We start from the raw sequence: 21,141 nt of genomic DNA on the forward strand, positions 1-21,141 counted from the left end.
TACAAAAATGATATTGCTGCTCTATAAAGAGTGCAAAGAGCAACCATAATTATTCTGGATTTAAAAGGCAGGTCGTATGCAGACAGGCTAAAAGATTTTAATCTATTCAGTCTTAATCAAAGAAGACTACGCAGCGACCTGATTTTTCAAGCATTCAAAATTCTAAAAGGTATTGACAATGTCGACCCAAGGAACTTTTTTGACTAGAAAACAGAAACAAGGACCAGGGGTCACAAATGGAGATTAGACAAAGGAGCATTCAGAACAGAAAATAGAAGGCACTTTTTTACACAAAGAATTGTGAGGGCCTGGAACCAACTCCACAGTAATCTTGTTGAAACTGACACCCTGGGATTCTTCAAGAAGCTGCTTGACGAGATTCCTTGGACAATAAGCTACTAACAACCAAACGAGCAAGATGGGCCGAATGGCCTCCTCTCGTTTGTAAACTTTTTTATGTTCAAATTTAACATGCTGTAGCCTTTTCATGTGGTAGAAGACGTTATCATCTTATGAAATATTGTAACATAGTGGATTAATCTTGTTATTTGTTATTGCATGGATATAAATGTCTGTCTAGCAGTCCAACTTTTGAATCTTTTAGTCCAAATTCTGGTCAAGAACACCAACTCTGAGTACATTTCTGTATGATAACGTTACAATGTATGTAATAGACATGAAGAGGTAATGATAATCATGGCTTTAAAAAAAAAAAAAAAAGTTTTTCAGATTCATTAGCATTTCTCACAAGTGCCTTACTTAGCTGTTGTAGTTTTTTTCAGGCTTTAGTTTCACTTTGTCGACAAGCATTTATCCTGCCACCACACAAGAGATTAACTTCCTGTGCTCCAATTAATAGGGTCCTTTTGTGTAACACTTTATTCAGCTGACCACTAATACAGGTTTTGTGTAGTAGGCGACACACAGACTATTTTATATTGTCTTTTGAAATTTAAGTGTTCTTTATTTTATGGAGAGTGTGACTTTTAAATAATACTGATTGTTAACTGTACAAGTGATTCTTTTCAAGTATTGCAACCCTTTTCTTCAGTGTGGATGTATGTGGTACATGCAGTAGAAGAGAATGCTTAAAATATACACACTTGGTCAGAAAATGTAATGGTTTACCTGTATTGTATCTTTTATGTTTATTTAGATTTCTACATAAGCAAATACACTCTTGTTAAGGGCCCAGCAATGGATCATTAAAGGATGCTCACTGTAAAAAATGTAACAGAAATAGTCGTGTCTGCAGTTATTCCTCCTTCTCTTCCACCACTGCAGAGAAGACTTCATCAGCCTCCCTTTTCACCTCTGCTTCCACCTCATTCACATCTGCAGCTTCCTTGTTCACAGGGAGCACAGCCTCTTTTTCCTGTACTTCTACAGTTACTTCTAGAATCATTGAAAAAGTGGTTAGTATTCAAAATGCTAGTGATGTGTCAATTATAAATCAAGTAATTTAAAACAAAATTTTGTTTTCAACTCATTTAGATATTCTCTATTGAAATCAAGCAATTAAAAAAGAAAAGCTGCATGACAGTTTATTGTTTTGTGCACACGAACATCTTCAAATGTATTTCAGTAAATTGTGGAACATATTGCACATGAAAATGTTATAAAACAGGTAACATTTTAGAGCATTTCTTTTCTGTGTCTTGTTTGTTTCACATTTGCAAAAATGTTTTTTTTTTTTTTATCATTTGGTCTGGTCAATGTGAAAAGTGATTTTAGTAGAATCATTTGAGACATATGCAAGAAAAAAACAACATCTTCAAACATTTCTGTGAGAGGTAAAAATGACATTGCTGGCAAAGACATATGTCATACCTGACATGTATTTCTAATAATAATAATAATAATAATAATAATAATAATAATAATAATAATAATAATATTAACAGATATCTACTGCACACAGACAGTAAACTTTGTACAAAAGCTGAGATGAAATTGACAGTATGTATTTTTCTGGAAGCAGTAGTTCAGTCTATTTTTTTTCACAAATACTGTAATACTGCAAATACTGGTTAAATGGCAAAGTACCCAAAAACAGACTTGACTATTTCCTGTAAATAGAATTGTTGTCTTTGCAACACTACATTTCTGTATTTGACCACATGTTGATTTCCTGGGCTTCATTCCCTTCAAATTTAAATAACGAAGGCACATTATGCCATTTAATGTGCAAACAGGATTGGCATATTCAAATCTATTGGAACTCAAATCTGCTCCATTATGGGACGGACCACTTCTGCTCAGCCTTAATGCTGATGCTCACCTTTAACTAGCGGATCCTCTTTCTTGTCCTGTTTGGCAACTGGGGCCCAGAGTGTCATTTCTGTAACTTTCTCTGCTTTCCACTTGAGAACAGGGACAACAAGTGGTTCCTCTTCCTCACCTTCAACCTTGTCCTGTTATGGGTCAAAGAAGAGTTGTTCTGTAGTGATTTAACACAGGATATCTATTTTTGGGTTTTTCCTGAACTACTTAAATACTACAAGATGCACAGGTAATTGAGGAACTTCAGGTCACAATGGGTGCCATTCCCTGTATCACCCATGCTAAAAAAACAAATCTCCAGGACGCATATAAGGGGCATGCGCTGTATATAATACTATGTATTTAAAGTCCCCATATCAAGTTCCTAACATCTTTTTACAAAATGATATTTTAATGCTTTACTCATTTAAAAATGTTCAATTGAGATGCGTAGTTTCTGCAAAATATCATTTTAAATGTCCCCCCAACATTAGCAGGAAGACATTTTCCGGCTGTATGACCATCGACCATGTGACGTCACCGGAGGTTGTGGAATCTCACTGTACACAGTATAAGTACAGCATTAGATGTATTTGTGTGAACAATTTAAAAAGATTTAAAGGTTAAGTTCAGCTATGTCTAAACGTTGTATTGCGGCAGGTTGTTCTGACGGTGCCTCTTCAAATTTCCACTAGGCGAGAAACTTCGGGCTAAATGGGGTAGGCACGTAAGGCAAACTCGCTATAATTTTATAAGTCCAACTCACCACTTGGTACTTTGTAGTGCACATTTCACGGAGGTTTGTTTTGACAATCAGTCGGCTCTAATGACATCATTTGGAATTAATGTGCAACACAAACAGAAACTTAAAAAGGATGCAGTACCCACGGTATTTAAAAGAAAAATATCACCACATCCTGCACTTCGAGTCTGACCTGATCAACTACCATCTGATAGGAACAGTACAAGCAAACCCATGCAATTATTGGACCAGCAAGACTGTGGCCAATGTGGGGCTAATAATTGCACACCCAAACACACTGCTGTTCTCAAACTCCAAAGAAAACAACTAAGTTGTTCAAACTAAGTACTTCAAAAATGTTTTTTAAAATGAATAAAATCAATGTCAATATCTGTCTCGGTTGTCATCTGAATCGGAGCCTGACCTTTCCTCACCAGATGTTTGGTAAGGCTTGAATCTATAGGGCTGCAGAACACCAGCCTCTGGCTCCTGGTTGTCAGATGCTGGTGTCTGATCAAATCCGGTGCTAGATTCTGAATGCGACAGTTAAAAAAACTCTAAAAACTCACCGTCGCTCTCCATTGTTTTCCATACAGTAAAACAGATAGTTGCCAACAGCCTACCTCCGCTGACGTCATCAAAAATCGCAGGGGTTTTGTGTCAGACAAAGTGTTTACACTGTAATGCCTGCATATCGACACGGATTATAAACATTTAAAATGTGTATTTACGTGTCTTTATTGGCCAGCATGACTTACAATAACACAAAGATCACTTTCCATGAATAAAAACTGGCGGTCAAATTTGATGATATTGGGTCTTTAAAAGAGACCCACAAACATTAAACTCAAACAGCATGCACTGATGAAGAAATGTATTTGACATGCTTTTTATATCTAGAGGTTATAACCAGAAAGCTTATGTTCAGGAACATACAGTTTATTTGTAACCATGCAGTTAACAGTAAACACAAAACACACTTCAACAAAGCCTTTAGTGCACCTCTAATTCATCTGCCTCCATGAAGAGAACGTCTTCAGTGGCATAAGGGGCTGTATAAGGTAAGATGGGGTTCAGCAGCTTCTCATCTTTTTTACCGATCTTGCTTAAAACTGGCTACATTAAAAATGGACGGATGAGTCAAGTGTCTGTTTTTATTGAAATCAGACTACATATTTTCAATACTCACATATCAATCCCTTACAAAAGCAAAACAAGACATTGGATTAGGGTGTGTAATCAGAACTATCAAAAAGAAACATGAGCCCACATTTATCAGGGTGCTTAAACCAAAATGCAACTTTTGTAAAAATAAACAGAAAACTTAATATTACTAGTATCTTGGATGGTTAATTTAGGAATGTAAGTGTGGTAAAGTTGATTACTAATTCCATAACATTTACAGATTTATTTTCTTTTTACAGAAAAAAATGTAAGAACCCAAGTCAGTTGATGTGAGTCACTTACAATATGTCTGTTATGTTTGACTACATTATTAATCTACCAAAATTAGATCCATAGTGACATCACAATGCACAACGTCAGGGGTGTGTTCAAATTTGCCTCAAACTACCTATAAAGTATGTTGCCAACAAAAGAAAAAAGCTGCCAATTTTTTTAAAAGTTAAGCACGCTTTCCTAACATAATATTTAGGTAAAACTGACATGTGTTTAAAAATTCACCCCTGGAAATTTTACCCTCTAAATGGTTGCTTCATACACATGTGTTGTTTTTCAATTTTAGTTCTGAGTTATGTACAATAAATAAGGAAAGTAATTGACATTAAAATGTTACAGATCACTATGCAGTGTTTGCAAAAATCTTTTGCTGTAGCCCGCATGTCCATATCGCAGCATTTTTATTTTCAATATAATTGATTAGTTTTTTTTTTCACACATTATAGGTACAACAACTAAGGAATTACTTTTTTTCAACATATAACACAGTTTGCCAAGAGAAAGATAACTGTTCTAGGCATCGTAGTGTACCCCGTTTATGCTCCGTCTTGCAACAGTGTTGGCACTTTGATTGGCACTGTGGAAGGGAGGGGGTATTCACTGATACAGGAGACATAAGTTGGTACTTGAATACACCGCACAGATACCCAGTTTTATTTATTTTTCCTTTTGATTTACTTTAGCCCGCAGAGGGCGCTGTTGTCTGTGGCCTGTATACTGGCAAAGTAATCAGGACCACAGGGTTACCAACACAGGTATCTGCTGGTTCGTGCAAGCGCAAGCAGACTCACAGGTGCTCAAAAATAATAATGAAAACCAAAGGCGAAATGAAAAGGGAATAATAAAGCACAATAATAAAACTACAAAACAAAAGTGCTGTTTACGCAGTGCCCCCACAGCCGCTGTGCCGGTTAGCTCGGGTCTGTCGTACACTTCGCTGTGCACTATACACTGGTGTGGCCAAGGTTCCCCTATCACTACACATGTCTCCTCAGGTACGTAACCATATATTAATAATTTGTTTATTTAAGGCTGGCTGTCTTCCTCAGCCGTGCTTCCCTGATTTTATTCTTTTGCTCCCACCACTGGCGTTCCTGCCTGGTGTTTGTTTATGCTCGCCTCCTCAGCTAGCATCACTGGGTTTCCCCGGTCATGGCCACCTGAAAGAATAACCAAGCACCGTCCCCCAGTCCCCCAAGGCCTGCCTCTCAGCCACTCAGAGAGAGGGAAAGCCAACACACTCTTTTCTCCACCTCTCTGTGTCGTGACTGACAGGTGATTTCTTACGAGGCTGCTGCCCTCTTCCTGCAGAACCACGCATGCGACAGACAGTCAGCACAGATCTCCCCTGTTACAGATCCTCCCCCGCAGAATGGCACCATCGGTCCATTCGAAAATCATACACTCCGACACCTTCCTGAGAGAAAAAATCTGTGTTTTGATGTGTTTCCCTGTTCGGTGGACTACCCTGAAGGCATAGGGCTGCAGAGCCAGGTACCACTGTGTGATTCTGGTGTTGTTATCCTTCATCCAGTGAAGCCATGCTAATGGGGCATGATCTGTAACCAGGATGAAGTTTAGTTGCACGAGGGAGCGTGAGCTGGATAAGATACACTCCTATTGTCAGAAGAATTATTTTTCTCCTGACAAACTCTTCTGAGTAAATGTTGAGAAATGTATTGCACAGTTGATTTATGATCCATGATGTGTGCTCAAAAGTCAGCAATATATTAAAAAATATAATGCTGCGATACAGACAGCTCTGGACATAGAAAGGTAACATGGTACATTACAAGGTAAATGTATGCTTTTCTTGTAAACTTTACAAGGTGTTCTGTAACACTTTAATTATTGATTGTTACTTCTGAATCAAAAGCTCAGCAAGGGTCCACAAAGTTACAGCAATGATATGCATTTGTGCTCTATCTCCAGACGTGCTTACCTGCTCTGTATGTACATACTTCCCATGCTGTTCACAGCCGATATCAAAAACATATTTTCCAGGCCCCAAAGGCTACAAAGAAAACAAATATTCCTATTATTTTAAGTCTTTTATACAGTGCTCATGCATGTATCTATTTTTTCTATTTATGTTTTAAAACACTCTCCATACAGAAACTGGTATTTCAGAAACACATGTTACAGAACAGAGCTTAAATATAGTCAGATGGATAAGTAAATAAAAAAAAATTTAAAAACTACTTAAAATAGTCAATACAATTGCTTAACATTGTAATTAACTAACATCAAAGTAATAACAATTTAGGTGACTTATTCAGAATATTACATAGATTTAGCCATTGAATATAAGCAACAATAATTTAATTTCCAGTCATGCTTAGTACTAATTAGTATGTTTAGTACAATAAAGTACATTTTTGTATTATATATTTGGATTGTATAATTTTGAGAAAAGTTTTTAATTCAGAAAATTTCCAACATGTTTAAAAATAATGCAAAACAATTGGAATTTTACAATAGTTTCTTGCTAATTATTGAGTATATTGAAAAAGCTTATAACAAATGAATTGCTATTGAAATCCTAATTCTACATTGGTTAATTCTACCAGCAGCAATTTCTGTAAAAAATTGTCCCCTGGCCCCAGATATAAACAGGACATAAATACAAATATGTAAAAAATGTTTTTTGTACAAAAATATAATCTAGTCAAGAGTGTATCTGATGTGCAGGTGAATATATAATCTAGTCCAGAGTGTATCTGATATGCAGGTGAATATATAATCTAGTATAGAGTGTATCTGATGTGCAGGTGAATATATAATCTAGTCTAGAGTGTATCTGATGTGCAGGTGAATATATAATCTAGTCCAGAGTGTATCTGACGTGCAGGTGAATATATAATCTAGTCCAGAGTGTATCTGATGTGCAGGTGAATATATAATCTAGTCTAGAGTGTATCTGATGTGCAGATGAATATATAATCTAGTCTAGGGTGTATCTGATGTGCAGGTGAATATATAATCTAGTCCAGAGTGTATCTGATATGCAGGTGAATATATAATCTAGTCTAGAGTGTATCTGATGTGCAGGTGAATATATAATCTAGTCTAGAGTGTATCTGATGTGCAGGTGAATATATAATCTAGTCTAGAGTGTATCTGATGTGCAGGTGAATATATAATCTAGTCTAGGGTGTATCTGATGTGCAGGTGAATATATAATCTAGTCTAGAGTGTATCTGATGTGCAGGTGAATATATAATCTAGTCTAGAGTGTATCTGATGTGCAGGTGAAGATATAATCTAGTCTAGAGTGTATCTGATGTACAGGTGAATATATAATCTAGTCTAGAGTGTATCTGATATGCAGGTGAATATATAACACTCTGTAACACAATTTTTGTTCCTGGGTAGTAAGTGTTATTTCCTAATTGCTTATGCCTCAAAAGTATAGAAAATGGCTATTATTCCCCACAAACTTTGCTTTTGTGACCAGGACAGGTAAATTTCAAAATATCACCATTTCCAATGGGAAAACAGGCAAACGTGTGTCTTTTCGTTCACACAAAAAACAACACATGAATCCAAATTAACATGTATTTATACTAAAGTAATACAATAATAATAATTTTTGAGATTTACGATTATACTGTAAATAAATTAAAAAAAAAACTAAAATAGTTTAATTCTAGAATTAACGAACACAGTTAAAAATGAACCAGGTATGGTGAATAAATGCACACATTTTTAATTTCAAGTCTGAAGGTGATAGTAAAATGAATGATATTGTTATCCAAAAGGAGCTGCAAGCTGGTGCAGTGTATATTTTGTGTATATCCTTCTCTTTGTACATGAAACTTACATTGTTGTTAAGAAAGTTTCCTTGGTATCTGTGGTTGGCGTGGATCAGTTCTCCAGCTGCCTCCTGTTTCCCTTGTCTCCAGCTGCCCACGTATGTAGAGCCTGTTTTGGCATATGTGTACACACCTTGTCCATGCCTGGAAGAGAACAGCAAAAGCAATAAATAGTATAGGCTCATAGGGAGTATTCTGAAAGAGATATAGCCATACCATGAGACTTAATAGTGATGCCTCTACACAAGCAAATTAAACCCAATGAGAGAAATGTGTCAGTGAATTGGTTTTAAACCTTGGCAGAACTTACATTAAAGATTAATGATGGAGACAAACAACTGGACAAACTCTGCCTTGATGCCTCTCAGTGCAGCCGCGGGTACGATCATCCTGTTTTCCATCATTTCCGGTCAGAAAACATTTTACCTATCTGGTCACTGATATACAACCATCCTTTCGATCCACTGTCAAGAATAACTATCTTAAAATACTAAAAGAGGTGGAGGGAGACATGGAGAGGTAGACAGTGATGCCCGCCTCTAGAAACCCAAATCGCTACGGTTAAAATGCAGAATGTAGAATTAATTTTCTTAGTGCTATGATTCCATTGCCATCCCCCATAGGCTTCTGGGCTAAGATTGATACCTTAAATCGGAAATTTCTGTGGAATGGCAAACATCCACAAATTAAATTGAATACACTACAGCACACCAAAATGGATGGTGGCCTAGCAGTTCCACACTTTAAGCTGTACCTCTGGGTTTTTCAGTTACGTTCACTAAATATGGATAAATCCACTGTCTGCAGTTCCCTGGAGAGAAATTGAGGGATCATTAGTTTCTCCTATTATATTACAAGATATTTTATTTGTAGGTCTCACGAACAAAAAATGTGCACTAACTTTGGCCCTATCATTGCAAATCAACAGCAAACAGGAGGATGATAGAAAAGCATATGGGACAAAAAATCAAATGGCACCAACACTCGCCTATCTGGCATAGTAGAGCACACGTCAGGTACCCTGTTTTCGAAACATGGTCTAAAAAAGGCATTAACACACTTAATGACATATACGATAAGAATGAACTTATTAGTTTCCAGGATTTTACCTCACTTTTCAATTTACCAGGATCATCTTTTTTGTTATATTTTTTCTTTCTCTGCTTTGTGTGCTTATGGGGTTCCCTGGGGGTCAGATCTTAAAGTGCATCCTATAATAGACTGGGTCTCAGGCACTGCCTCTAGGGGGCTGGTCTGCAATATACTCACATCTGCTAAAAGCTTAATATAAGCCACTGGCTATTACCAAAATATGGGAAAATTCCCTTAATGCACATGCTCTGGGAATGTCCAGAGGTTAGTACTTTTTGGGGCCAAGTGATATCTATACTGTCCAACATAATTGGGAGAGCCTTGCCATTAGATCCAGTGGTACTAGTACTTAATGAAGATTCAAGACATCAAATGCTTATGTCATATTCTCAATGCACTAAAAGACCGTTTGCTGACTGCGTTTGTATCAGAAGTATTAACTTAATCAAAACCTAAATCCACTCTGTAAACTTTAGTTCTTCAGTGGTAATGAATTTCATGTTTTAAGTGCTATAAGGAATGTAGAAAAAAATTACAGAAAATAATTTTAGCAATTGGACAAAAAGTGTCACAGCCATGGCCGTATCAGCCATACCGGTTCCTACGGCCCTGAAAAAGTAAATGTTTACTTGGGTTTTTTTGGAATATCTGAGGCAACAAAGAACACCCAGTGGTTTTAAATCACATGTACCTAGTTAAAAGTGTACAGTACAAACCTAATACGATTTTATAATACACTGGTGAGACTGTGCTGACTGTTGAATTCTGGTCCCTGCACTAACAAAAGATGTAGTTTTGGGAAGAGTCCAGCTGAAAGCAACTAGACTAATAGCAACTGTGTCCAGGCACTAAAATCAGCGAGGTTCTGTCCTACCTTTACCTCTGGGTTAAATGGAGCTAATCACCTTTAACAATTTGTTTCCAAACATTTGGTTACAGATGCAGATTAATCACATTGTATGCGTCTTGTTCAAGACAAACAACTACGTAAAAAAATGGATTTTAAAGATTAACATTCCACAGGTTATAGAACAAATAATTGTGTCACACTGCATATCATAATCCCTTTTTGCCATGTAACAAACAGGGGAACTTACTGTTTACTGTTGCTCATAATATTCCCATAAGTTAAGTTGTGTTTCAGTTTTGGTAGTTACATGCACATAGATAACAAGATGATGTTTTCTATGAGAAAAGTACCTTTGATGGTTCATCCATTCCCCGTCATACATGTCGTTATTTATATAAGTGTAAACTCCATGTCCGAACCTCTGATCATCTACCCAGCCACCTGTTCAAGAGAAAAAAGATCAGCAAATAAAATATTATTCCTAAAGTGCAACTGAAACATACCAATCATAGAGATTGTTTCATTCAAGGTTTTTTTTTTGTGGAGAAACAACATACAGTGAGTCCCATGGAAAATCTCTCCGGTACCGCGTTGACGTGGTAACTGGTGCCGCAGTGCTCAAGGGGTAATAATCAGAAACAGTTTTTGTTTTGTTTTCTTTTTTTGTTTGTTTTTTAAAACTACATTTGTGAAAAATTCCCGAAGAGTGGAGCGTTTTCTTTTCTTTTTTTTTTTTTTTTTTAAATACCCTGGCAGGACACTAGATGGTTTATCTGCAGGTTTATTAAAGGCATAGATAGTTTTGTGCTAATTACCAAGTGCCGCCACTAGGGTACCAATAATGGTACGGGGGGGACAGAGCAGGGAACCACGTGACTATACTAACAGTGGTAAGGCCACAGGCACATATACACAAACAGGAGTGTAAACTTGGTGCAGGGATAAACAGCAACAGAACAATGCAAAAATAAAACACAGTGAAAACACACCAAGAAAATACAGCTGGCCGAGCTCTACCTCCATTAAAAGGAGGGTCCCGCTAACAGAGTATGCTGCGCTACACAACATTGGTGTGTTGAGCAGCCTCTTTTTGAATGGTCGGGCACGCCCCCTAGCCAATCAGGGAATCCTGCTCAGCCAAACCCTGAGCCTTCCTGTTCAATTAGCTAACTGACAGTGCGTCTCCTGGTCAGCGGCGGAGCTGTTCCTGCAGTGGCACGTATGCGCGGAAAAGCCAGTGACAGAGCCTATTCCCTGTCACAAGCATATATAAATGTAAGCTTACTACAGTTAAAAAATAAAATAAATAAATAAATGCGCGACACACACACACACACACACACACACACACACACACACACACACACACACACACACACACACTCACTATTATTATTACTTGCCTTAAATAGCTACGCTTGTGCAAAATGTGAGGCTGGGAGAGCGGGGTTAAATTGCCTAAGTAGTTTTTCTAATCTCTGCAAGTACGAAATTGCAGTGTCAAAATAATAAAGTAACACTATAGATTTAAAATGTTCAATACAAAAACAATACACAAACACATGAAGCGTGTTACAAGCTCTTGTTCTAACAGTGTCTAAAAATGTTTTTAAAAAATCCAAAACATGGATTGTAGCATAACAACAGGAAAGCATAATCAATCAGTCTGTATCATCAGATCCAAAAATGAAGTGGGGCGATTGTTCAAAGCAGGGCGTTAACTCGGCAGAACCTGCTCCTACATAACCAGCTGAAAATACTAATCTACATTCAGCATTATTAAATGTTACATCTCTAACAAAATAATCTTTTTGTAATCAATGATTTTATTACAGACCACAGCCTTGACATTTTATGTTTAACTGTAAATGTCTCAATGCTGATGATAGTATTTCCTTGATAGAGGCTTCTCCTCCAAATTATACTTTTTTGCAGAAGGCATGCTTTGTATGGGTGGGGGGCATGACAAATCGTCACACAAATCACAATAATAAACAAGAAAATAATATTATTCTTCATCTGAATCGTTGACACTGATGTTAAATATGCAATTGCCTGTTCTTATTGTAGTCATATACTGTCTACCTATCTTTAATTAATCTTTTCCATCAGAATTTGCCAATTTCCTGTCCGTGCTTTCTGCTAAACACAGTAGGGTCATTTTACGTGAAGATTAGACATTAGATCTTACTATATCTGATAATTTGGCTATTCTTTTTGAGATCAAGTTGCCTTTACAGACTAAGAGTGCAGTGAGTTACATTAAAATTTGTAAAATAAATTCATCAAATGAGGCTATCCCAGCTGCTCAGTCTCTTTCACTTGATAGGTTAGTTAGTTGACAGTTCTAATTGTCTTTCATCAAATACTTCTGATAGTGACCCCAGTGAGAACTCAAAGTTTCTTCTATGAACCTCACCTTGGGCAACTGCTGACAAATGGTAAAATAAAAGAGAAGGTCGTAGGACTACAAGATTGTATATTCATTATGATATCTGAAATCAGCATAGGCTTGAGTTTCTTAATTATTTTCAAAATACAATTACTAATATTAGGGATCACAAATTTTCACGATGGTTCTCATCTTCATGTGCCAATTAGACCAATGACTTCATGGAATCATTTTCCCTTATTACAATCCAGGATCTGAATAAGTTAGTGATGCAGATTAACTCTTCCACTTGTTTTTTACATCCAATTCCAACTAAATTCCTCAAGGGCATTTTAGTGTCAAATTTCGATCCTACAGTTTTGAGTAACTTTAGGCCTATCTCCAATTTACCTTTTATACCACTGACAAATGATACATGAATAGATTTAAAAGTAATAATTAGCAGACCTTAAAATCAAGTTATACATCCTACATCACATCTGTATTAACCTATTTTATTTTAGCTTATCAAGTACCCAAACGCTTCAAGAACATATCATTTGCAGGGCGTGAAATAACCAGTGGCACCGGCATCAATTGCAACAGTGCCCAAGCCACTTGCCGCAATGCCTCTCAAATTTAAAAAAAAAACTTACTGCAAAGTGCCTGCCCATCATTACCGCCGTGGTTCGTCAACACCAGCACATCTGATCTACAATCCATTCACAAACTTGCTCAGCGTCAGCTGGCCCATTCTGTCACAATTCAATTGAATTCTGTTTAATCTCTTATCATAATGTATTATTGTTGCCATTCTTTTTACTGTGCACCTCCCAGCACTAAGCAACGAGAACAATGTACTGTATCATTGGTTAATGAAGGGGAAACAGAGGGAGAGACGCTTTTAGACTGAGCTCAATGTGACCATGCCTCCAGGTATTTTCAATCACATGTGTTCACTGGGTATGATTTTTCCGTCCGTGAGCTCCATGCTAACTCAAAAACGTTTAAAGAGAAAGATGGAAGAATGACCTATATTTTATTTTTGTAACAATTAATGTGTGAATCACCCAGAAAATATAAATTTTTGTTTGTTTAAATTAACACTTCATCAACATAATAGACTCTCTGTATTTATTGTTTGTTGTTTTATGAATATGAAATAGCCTTGGTGCCCTTGGATTGGATTTATATTTTGCCTTTCTGCCTCCAGAACTGCCTTGTTGTCCCTACATTTTCACGCCAAACTAAGGCAACATTGCCATGCCCTTCATGACCTTAACTTTATGCCCTGTCTTTGCTTTATTGAACATTTCTTCCAAAACCATACTTAGACAATATAGTTCCAGTTGCATTGGCTTTTACAAATGTGTTGTATTAATTCAAATGTAAATGAAAATTATTAAAAAGTGCTGCTTGCATCAATTAAAAAAGCAAAAAAAAAACCAATAAACTAAACAGTGCACCGTCTAATAACCAGTAAACAAAACATCTTCGTTTTGCAAATACATTCATTTTGTTTTGTTAATCAAAACCATAACCATACACACACTTCACAAGTGTACCACTGTGTTGCACTGACATGTAGAACAAGTTACAGTATGTATTAAAGTCATTAAAAGTAGTCCATTCAAACAAAATGTCCTCTGCATCGGTCCATAAACACTTTCCTCCTATCAGCTTGTTTTTCTTTCGTCATATTTAAGTTTGTCTTTGTTTCGTCTCCAGTCATGTACTGTTTTTTCAGCATTGCGATTGCCGTTCAGTTTCAAACCTGTTGTGCAGCATTTTCGTTTTTTGTCTGACTGTCCTACTTTATCCAGTCTCAAAGACACCTGCATTATAGCATTGTATTTAAAACGAACGGAAGACTTGATAAGTTTACTACTCGGCTTTCTAACCAATAGCTGTTTGGTACGGATCCCAGGGGTGGGTTCAGTCTGAATGTTGACAACTCAATCAATCTTTATTTTCAATCAATCTCTATTTTATATAGAGCCTTTCATAGTGGACCACCATCACAAAGCACTTTACAAGATAGTGAGGAACAATGCATAACACATGAAATACAGCGCATAGTACATTAAATATAAAAAAATGCAAATACATTAAATACAAGGCTAGGACATTAATTCTAAACATTGTGGATGCGTGTGTCATACAGAATCATACAAATAAGATGGAGGGAAAAACCTGAAATAGCAATTTAGACAACAGCTAATAACAGATAACAGGCTTAGACAGCACTAAAAGCAAGAGAGTTGATTTGAATTGAGCGACTTTGGGAGCTACATGCACTAAAGCTGGGAGAGAGTTCCAGAGTCACAGACATGAAGCTAAAAGAGCGCTCTCCGAGTGTGGTTTGCTTGGGTATAACAAGCAAGCCTGAGTCAGAGGACCTCAGCTTGCATGTAGGGTCAGCAGGTTGGAGAAATACTCTGGACCTGTGTGATGAAGGGCCTTGTAGGCAAGCCGGAGAATTTTGGAAATAATCCTGAACTTTACAGGTAGACAGTGCAGCTGGGCAAGACAGAGGGTAATGTGACCATGTTTTTCACATCTGGTAAGGCTCCTAGGAGCAGCATTTTGAACCAGCTGCAATTGGTATACGGCATGTGACAGAAGACCACCACAGAGAGAGTTGCAGTAGTCCAGTCAATAGTAAATAGTCCAGTCAGAGTATCTCTGCATCTGGAAGGGAAAGGTAGGGACGGGCTTTTGAGATGTTTCGGAGATGGTAGAAGGAGGATTTGACTACAGAGGAGATTTGGACATCAAAGGAGAGGACTATCCAGAAGTACACCAAGGCTTCATACAGTGGGGGAAGGCAGCAGCATACAGTTTCTAAGGTTCAGGGAAGCAATATTGAGAATCTCGAGTTGAGTTTTCGATCTTACTAGAAGTAGTTCAGATTTGATAGTGTTGAGCTAAAGAAAATTGGCAGACATCCAGGCCTCGATGTCTTAGATGCAAGCTGAGAGCTAGACCATGGACATCCAGTGTCTAGTTTTAGGTAGAGATGGGTGTCATCTGCATAGGAGTGAAACATGAGGCTATGGTGGCGGATGAGTTAACCTAAGGGAAGCATGTAGATGCTGAAGAGAAGAGGCCCAAGAACAGACCCTTGAGGGACGCCACAAGTGACCGGGATAGCATCAGCACTGCTTTCATCATAGAAAACAGACTGAATGCGTCCAGATACGTAAGAGAACAGCGAGGAGAGACAGGTTCTAGAGATCCCAGCATACTTCTGAAGGCTATCAAGAAAAATTCTCTGATCTATGGTATCAAAAGCAGCAGTTAGGTCAAGGAGAACAAGGACAGAGGGAGCAGCAGCATTAGCATTAAGCAGAAGATCATTTACAATCTGGAACAGCGCAGTTTCGATACTGTGATGCGGCCAGAAGCCAGACTGCAGAGATTGAAGCAGATTGTTATTTGTGAGATGTTTCAACAGCTGGCTGGCTACGGCCCTTTCAGGAGTTTTGGAGAGAAAAGGAAGATTGGATATGGGATGGAAGTTAGATAAGACAGCTGGGTCAGGGGGGGGGGGGGGGGGGGGGGGGGTGATTGAGCACTGGCATTACTCATACTTTTTCGTTAAACCAGAATAGCTCACTGCACATTTAAAGCAATACAATGTGTAGTAGATTATGAAAACAGTGAACAAACACAAAAGTATTTGCAATGAGGTGCTAAGCCACTTTTTAATGCTGATGAAGCAGGTAATGTTATGTAAGCCATTGCCCCTGCCAGTGAGATGAAGCTCTGGGATGGGGGTGGATGCTATTTGGTGCCAAGCCTTCACCTTGCTATATACACATTTTAAATAATATGGAGGAAAGACTTGCCTTCGTATTTGGATCCATCTGGGTAGTAGAATGTGCCTTGACCATGTTTCTTGTTCATGTAGTACTCTCCAATGTAACGGGCTCCGTTTTTAAATCTGTACGTCCCCTGGAAGATAATCAGCACAATCAAACATTTTAGCATAGACAGATTGAATGGAGAGAATATAATAGACTATTACATATAGATTAGGCTGACTACACCAGGCTGTTACATACTTAGAATAATGTGTCCAATTCTGGTCACCACAACACCAAAGAGACATTGTGGCCCCAGAGAGAGTCCAGAGAAGAGCAACTATTCTAACCTCATGGCTTAAGAACTGAGTTACAATCTATTTAGCCCAGAACAAAGGAGTTGGAGTTGACATAGGCTGAGTTTCCATGGAGTTTAGAAAGCCCAAACTCTCTCTCCACAGTCTGAACTTATGTGACGTAGCACGCACATGCTACTAACATTCCTCGCACTATCGAAGTGCGCGTCTAAAGCATTGTATGACTTTAAAGATGGGGTACATAGTCTTCTCATGCTAAAAGCTGTACAACTGACCAAAAACTTTTTTTTCTTTTTTTTTTTGCATGGTAACCTGTCCGGAAGCCGTACCTTATGCTTACAAGACTTCAGCAGTGAAAATAAACTTTGTGATGTAACCTCCCCAAAAGCTAAAAAATAAGTATACAGTATGAAGGGTTTATAGATCTCTTCATTGTGGGTTTTTTTTTTATTATTATTTTGGTTTTTTATGCGACACTATTTATTCAACATTTCAAATGATTGCCATTTGACTCAAAATATTGAAGCTTACAAATAAAATAAAAAATACTCTTTAACATAAATAAATAAGCCCTTTGCAAAGTACAGAAAGATATTTTTTCATCCTTTACACTTGTGTTATCTTTGGGATTAGTCATTGGAATAGCTGATTGCTTTAAGCCTAGAATGTTCTGTCCCTAAGCTTTAAGATGCAATTCATCGTACACTAGCCTTAAGTATCATCTAGAGTTGAAGTAAAATCTCTTAAACCTTATTAAATGAGAAAGATTTGTCTTAAAAGTACGAAAACACAAAAAAGAAACAAAACTGTTAGTTCCAAGAATTTGCTCTAAAAGTCAAATATGGGGCTTAATATCAGCTTGCTGCAAGATTTACAAAATGAAGTTCCAGAAAGTCCATTTACAGCATCTACTCAGAAATAAGTTGAATTGTATGGACTACCAGTATATAACTGAATCCTAAATAACAAAATTCTGCTGGGGAGAGCCTTGCACTGTCACTATGAAATTCAGATTCTGGTATTTATTATTATTTATTATTATTATTATTATTATTATTATTATTATTATTATTATTATTACATTATTATTATTATTATTATTATTATTATTATTATAAAAAAGCCTATTGTAGATTGGCGAATAGGGCAGCCTATTGTAGATTTACTATCAATATTTTAGAAAAATGTACTGTATTAAATATTTTGACTGGATCATTTTTATATGATTAACCTAAAGTGCTGGTATTTTAGCTCCATTTGTAGACTATAAGGATCAGATTTGCTACGGTTCTGCAGGAAAACTTGTATATATTGTAACGTGAACGTGGAAGGCAGCAGCAGGGCTGGTAAGTGACATAATCACAAGCTGAAAAGACATAAAGCAGGCTCTTTCTTACAGCTGTATCGGCGCTATGCTTTTAGTGCAAGAGATCCCGGGTTCGCGCCCGACCGCTATTTGTGTGGATTGTCTCGCCCTGTGTGATGCGCCTGCCTGTGTTAACCGAGATCGCTACAATATTATACATTTAACTTGTATATTATATATATATATATATATATATATATATATATATATATATATATATATATATATATATATATATATATGCAGTCAAAATGTTTGGCAAGTAATATACTGCACAGTGCTTTCTTATGGAAGGTGCTTTTTTTCCAAATGAGGCAGGCTGCACTTGCGGTGCTTATATTATTCAGAGGCTCTATTTTACCTGTCCATTCCTTTTGCCATTTTTATACTGTCCCTCGTAGGTATCGCCATTAGGCAGCACTGCCTTTCCATGTCCATGTCTCTCACCAGCTTCATTGCGTTCCCCTTCATACTCCTTATAAATTGTATTTCAAAAACAGCAACATTGTTTAACAAACTACCATGCTTTAAAGGTGCCACTGCATCAGAATGCAGTGAATCTGGTGGGCATTCATATGTCAATCAAATATGCTCTTGGGATACATTGACTTTATTGTTCTTGCATTTAAACACATTTACATACCTTTCGGAAATTAAACACTTTAACTGATAACAACCTGAAGAATGGTCTGGCGGCATTAGACTTTCTTAAAAGATCCGTTAGTTTTTTAAAACTCCGCCACAAAAACACTCAAAATTGAATCACGAGATACTTTCACGTTTCCAATTTAAATTGCAAATTGTAATTAAGTGTACTAGTTAGTACACAAAGCCATTAGTATTCAAGATTATGAAAACACCTACTGTTACAGTGCCAACATACATGGACAACCAAGTTTAATTTCACACTACAAAACAATGAACTATTTTCAGGCCAATCAAAATGTATATCCACTTTTACCGAATACTGGTACCTGATGAAGGATATAATGTAGTTGTGAAAGCGTATATTTTCTAAGTTGGCCCAATAATAGGTATTATTATTATTATTATTATTATTATTATTTTTATTATTATTATTATTATATTATTATTATATTTTATATAGCAATAAAATAAAATCGACAAAACGGTTAAGTACTATAGAATACCTATGGATAAATAAATATATTATTACAAACCCCTAAATAAGGTCCCTGCTCTTCAAATTCTTCGGATCCTACGTCTGACATTGTGTTGAGTTTTCAGCACAAATATGACAAAGCTTCTCTGCTAAACCGAACTGCGCTGTTGAGTTTCAGGCCTCTTTGGTTGCCAAGCAACCGGTGGAGTGTGTTTACTATTTCCATAGAAACCACCGGAAACCACGATCCTACGATACTTCTTTGCCGGCTCGATTGCAGACGAGGTCTGCGCCTGACGTCATCTGTCTATGCAGGCGGCGTTTGAACTGTTTTGGGAGATTCCCCAGTCAAAAGTAGAGAAGACGGAGCAAACATGTGACGTCTGCTGACTTTGTTGAATTTTCAGAATTCTAATAGTAGAAAAGTTATTAAGCAGTTGTACCTTTTGTGGATCAAATAGCCACCGCTCAACAAAAAGAAAATAAACATATGAAGTATATTTTCAAATATGCATTTTATAAATCAACAGATTCACGAACACTATATGTGTGTGTGTGTGTGTGTGTGTGTGTGTGTGTGTGTATATATATAGCGTTGCAATATCGTTACAAGGTGACCACTGCTTAAACATTTAATTACAGATGTAAATTAGAGAACTAGGGTATGTTTAGTCTCTCTAATAAAGTCATTTGGAGTTCTGACAAATTCTCTATAAGAAACAAATAAGCGTTGTTTAAGAATGTCATTGGAAAATTCACAATAAGTGTGGGGGGTAGAACGTCATTGTCATGTGCAAGAGTTATCGACGTACAGTAAGAGATGTCAGGAGAACGTGAACCATGCGCTCTTCTCAATTCAATTCAATTTAATTCAATAAGCTTTATTGGCATTGACAGGAAAACACACGTTTTGCCAAAGCAATTACAATGTATGATAAAGAAAAACAAACATACACAGACACAAGGAAGACATATTTTCAGTGCAGGTCATTTTGTTCTCGTAGGCTGTGGCAGGCAGTCTCTTAAAAATATTTGTAATTTTTCAGTTTCTGTGAGGTGGGTGAAGTCACTTATATTGCTGGTGAATTTGGGTATGAATGTGTCCCTGATCAGCTTGTATTTGTGGCAGTGCAGTAAGTGGAAGTGGAGCTCTAACTGTGTGGTCTAACTCACAGTGGTCACACAGTCTCCTCTCTCTGGGTCTCCAGGTGACTCTGTGGTGACCCTTTTCATGCTAGAGTGTGGTCACTCAAATGTTATTTGGCTTTAGGTTACACACCCGTTTCTTTATTGCATGAATGGCTCTGCTGGCTTTCAGTCTCGGTGAACAGACAGCTGGTTAAAGCCCCCTGATACACTGACCATAAGTCTCAGGTATGTATAATTTCCACACACGAGTGTACCTGATGTTGCCCCCCCTAGCCCGCCCCGCACGTGGCGTGGCGGCTATAGCAAATGATGCCTTAGAAATATACCATTAGAAACCAATAAAAAGACACAGGCATATTCAGCTATTCAAGAGAGGTTGTTTATTGAGATTCAAATGCAAGTACAATGCAATGTTCCACAGCCCAGATGAACCATTATGCATCCACTTAGAAATGAATCCCTGAAAGTCTAAGTTGATTGAGTGTGAAAATGCAAATTATCATGCTGAATAACAATAGGAGCCGAGACATCTAGGCCATGTTCATTAATTGGTTACAACTGCAAAGTAGGCATTCATTTTCTTAGGTAGAGAATAGAGATATTCATTTACAGATTAATTGAGTAATCGCTAAAACAAACAAAAAAAATCTGGCTATATACTGAATTTAGAGATTTTATATATTCATATCTAAAGATGCAAAATCCCTTTTCACAACAAAACAGTTGATTGGCATCATAGATACAAAGCAGCATTACTTTTTTTACTCCATCTGTTCTGAGTGTAAATGGG

General features: G+C 37.2%; 1 protein-coding gene across 1 annotated transcript; it reads right to left on the reverse strand.

Moving 5' to 3' along the window:
• Nucleotides 1–387: 387 nt before the first annotated feature.
• On the reverse strand, nt 388–19,405 carry LOC121320667 (radial spoke head 1 homolog). The gene is made up of 8 exons (XM_041259215.1): nt 19,261–19,405; nt 18,441–18,554; nt 16,442–16,547; nt 10,570–10,660; nt 8,286–8,421; nt 6,405–6,476; nt 2,282–2,414; nt 388–1,395 (listed from the first exon to the last, which is right to left on the reverse strand). The coding sequence occupies exons 1-8, from the start codon at nt 19,309–19,311 to the stop codon at nt 1,256–1,258; spliced, it is 843 nt and encodes a 280-aa protein (XP_041115149.1). The 5' UTR covers nt 19,312–19,405; the 3' UTR covers nt 388–1,255.
• Nucleotides 19,406–21,141: the final 1,736 nt, after the last annotated feature.

This window comes from Polyodon spathula, chromosome 9 (assembly GCF_017654505.1).
Source record: "Polyodon spathula isolate WHYD16114869_AA chromosome 9, ASM1765450v1, whole genome shotgun sequence".
In the NCBI taxonomy this organism is placed as follows: Eukaryota; Metazoa; Chordata; class Actinopteri; order Acipenseriformes; family Polyodontidae; genus Polyodon; species Polyodon spathula.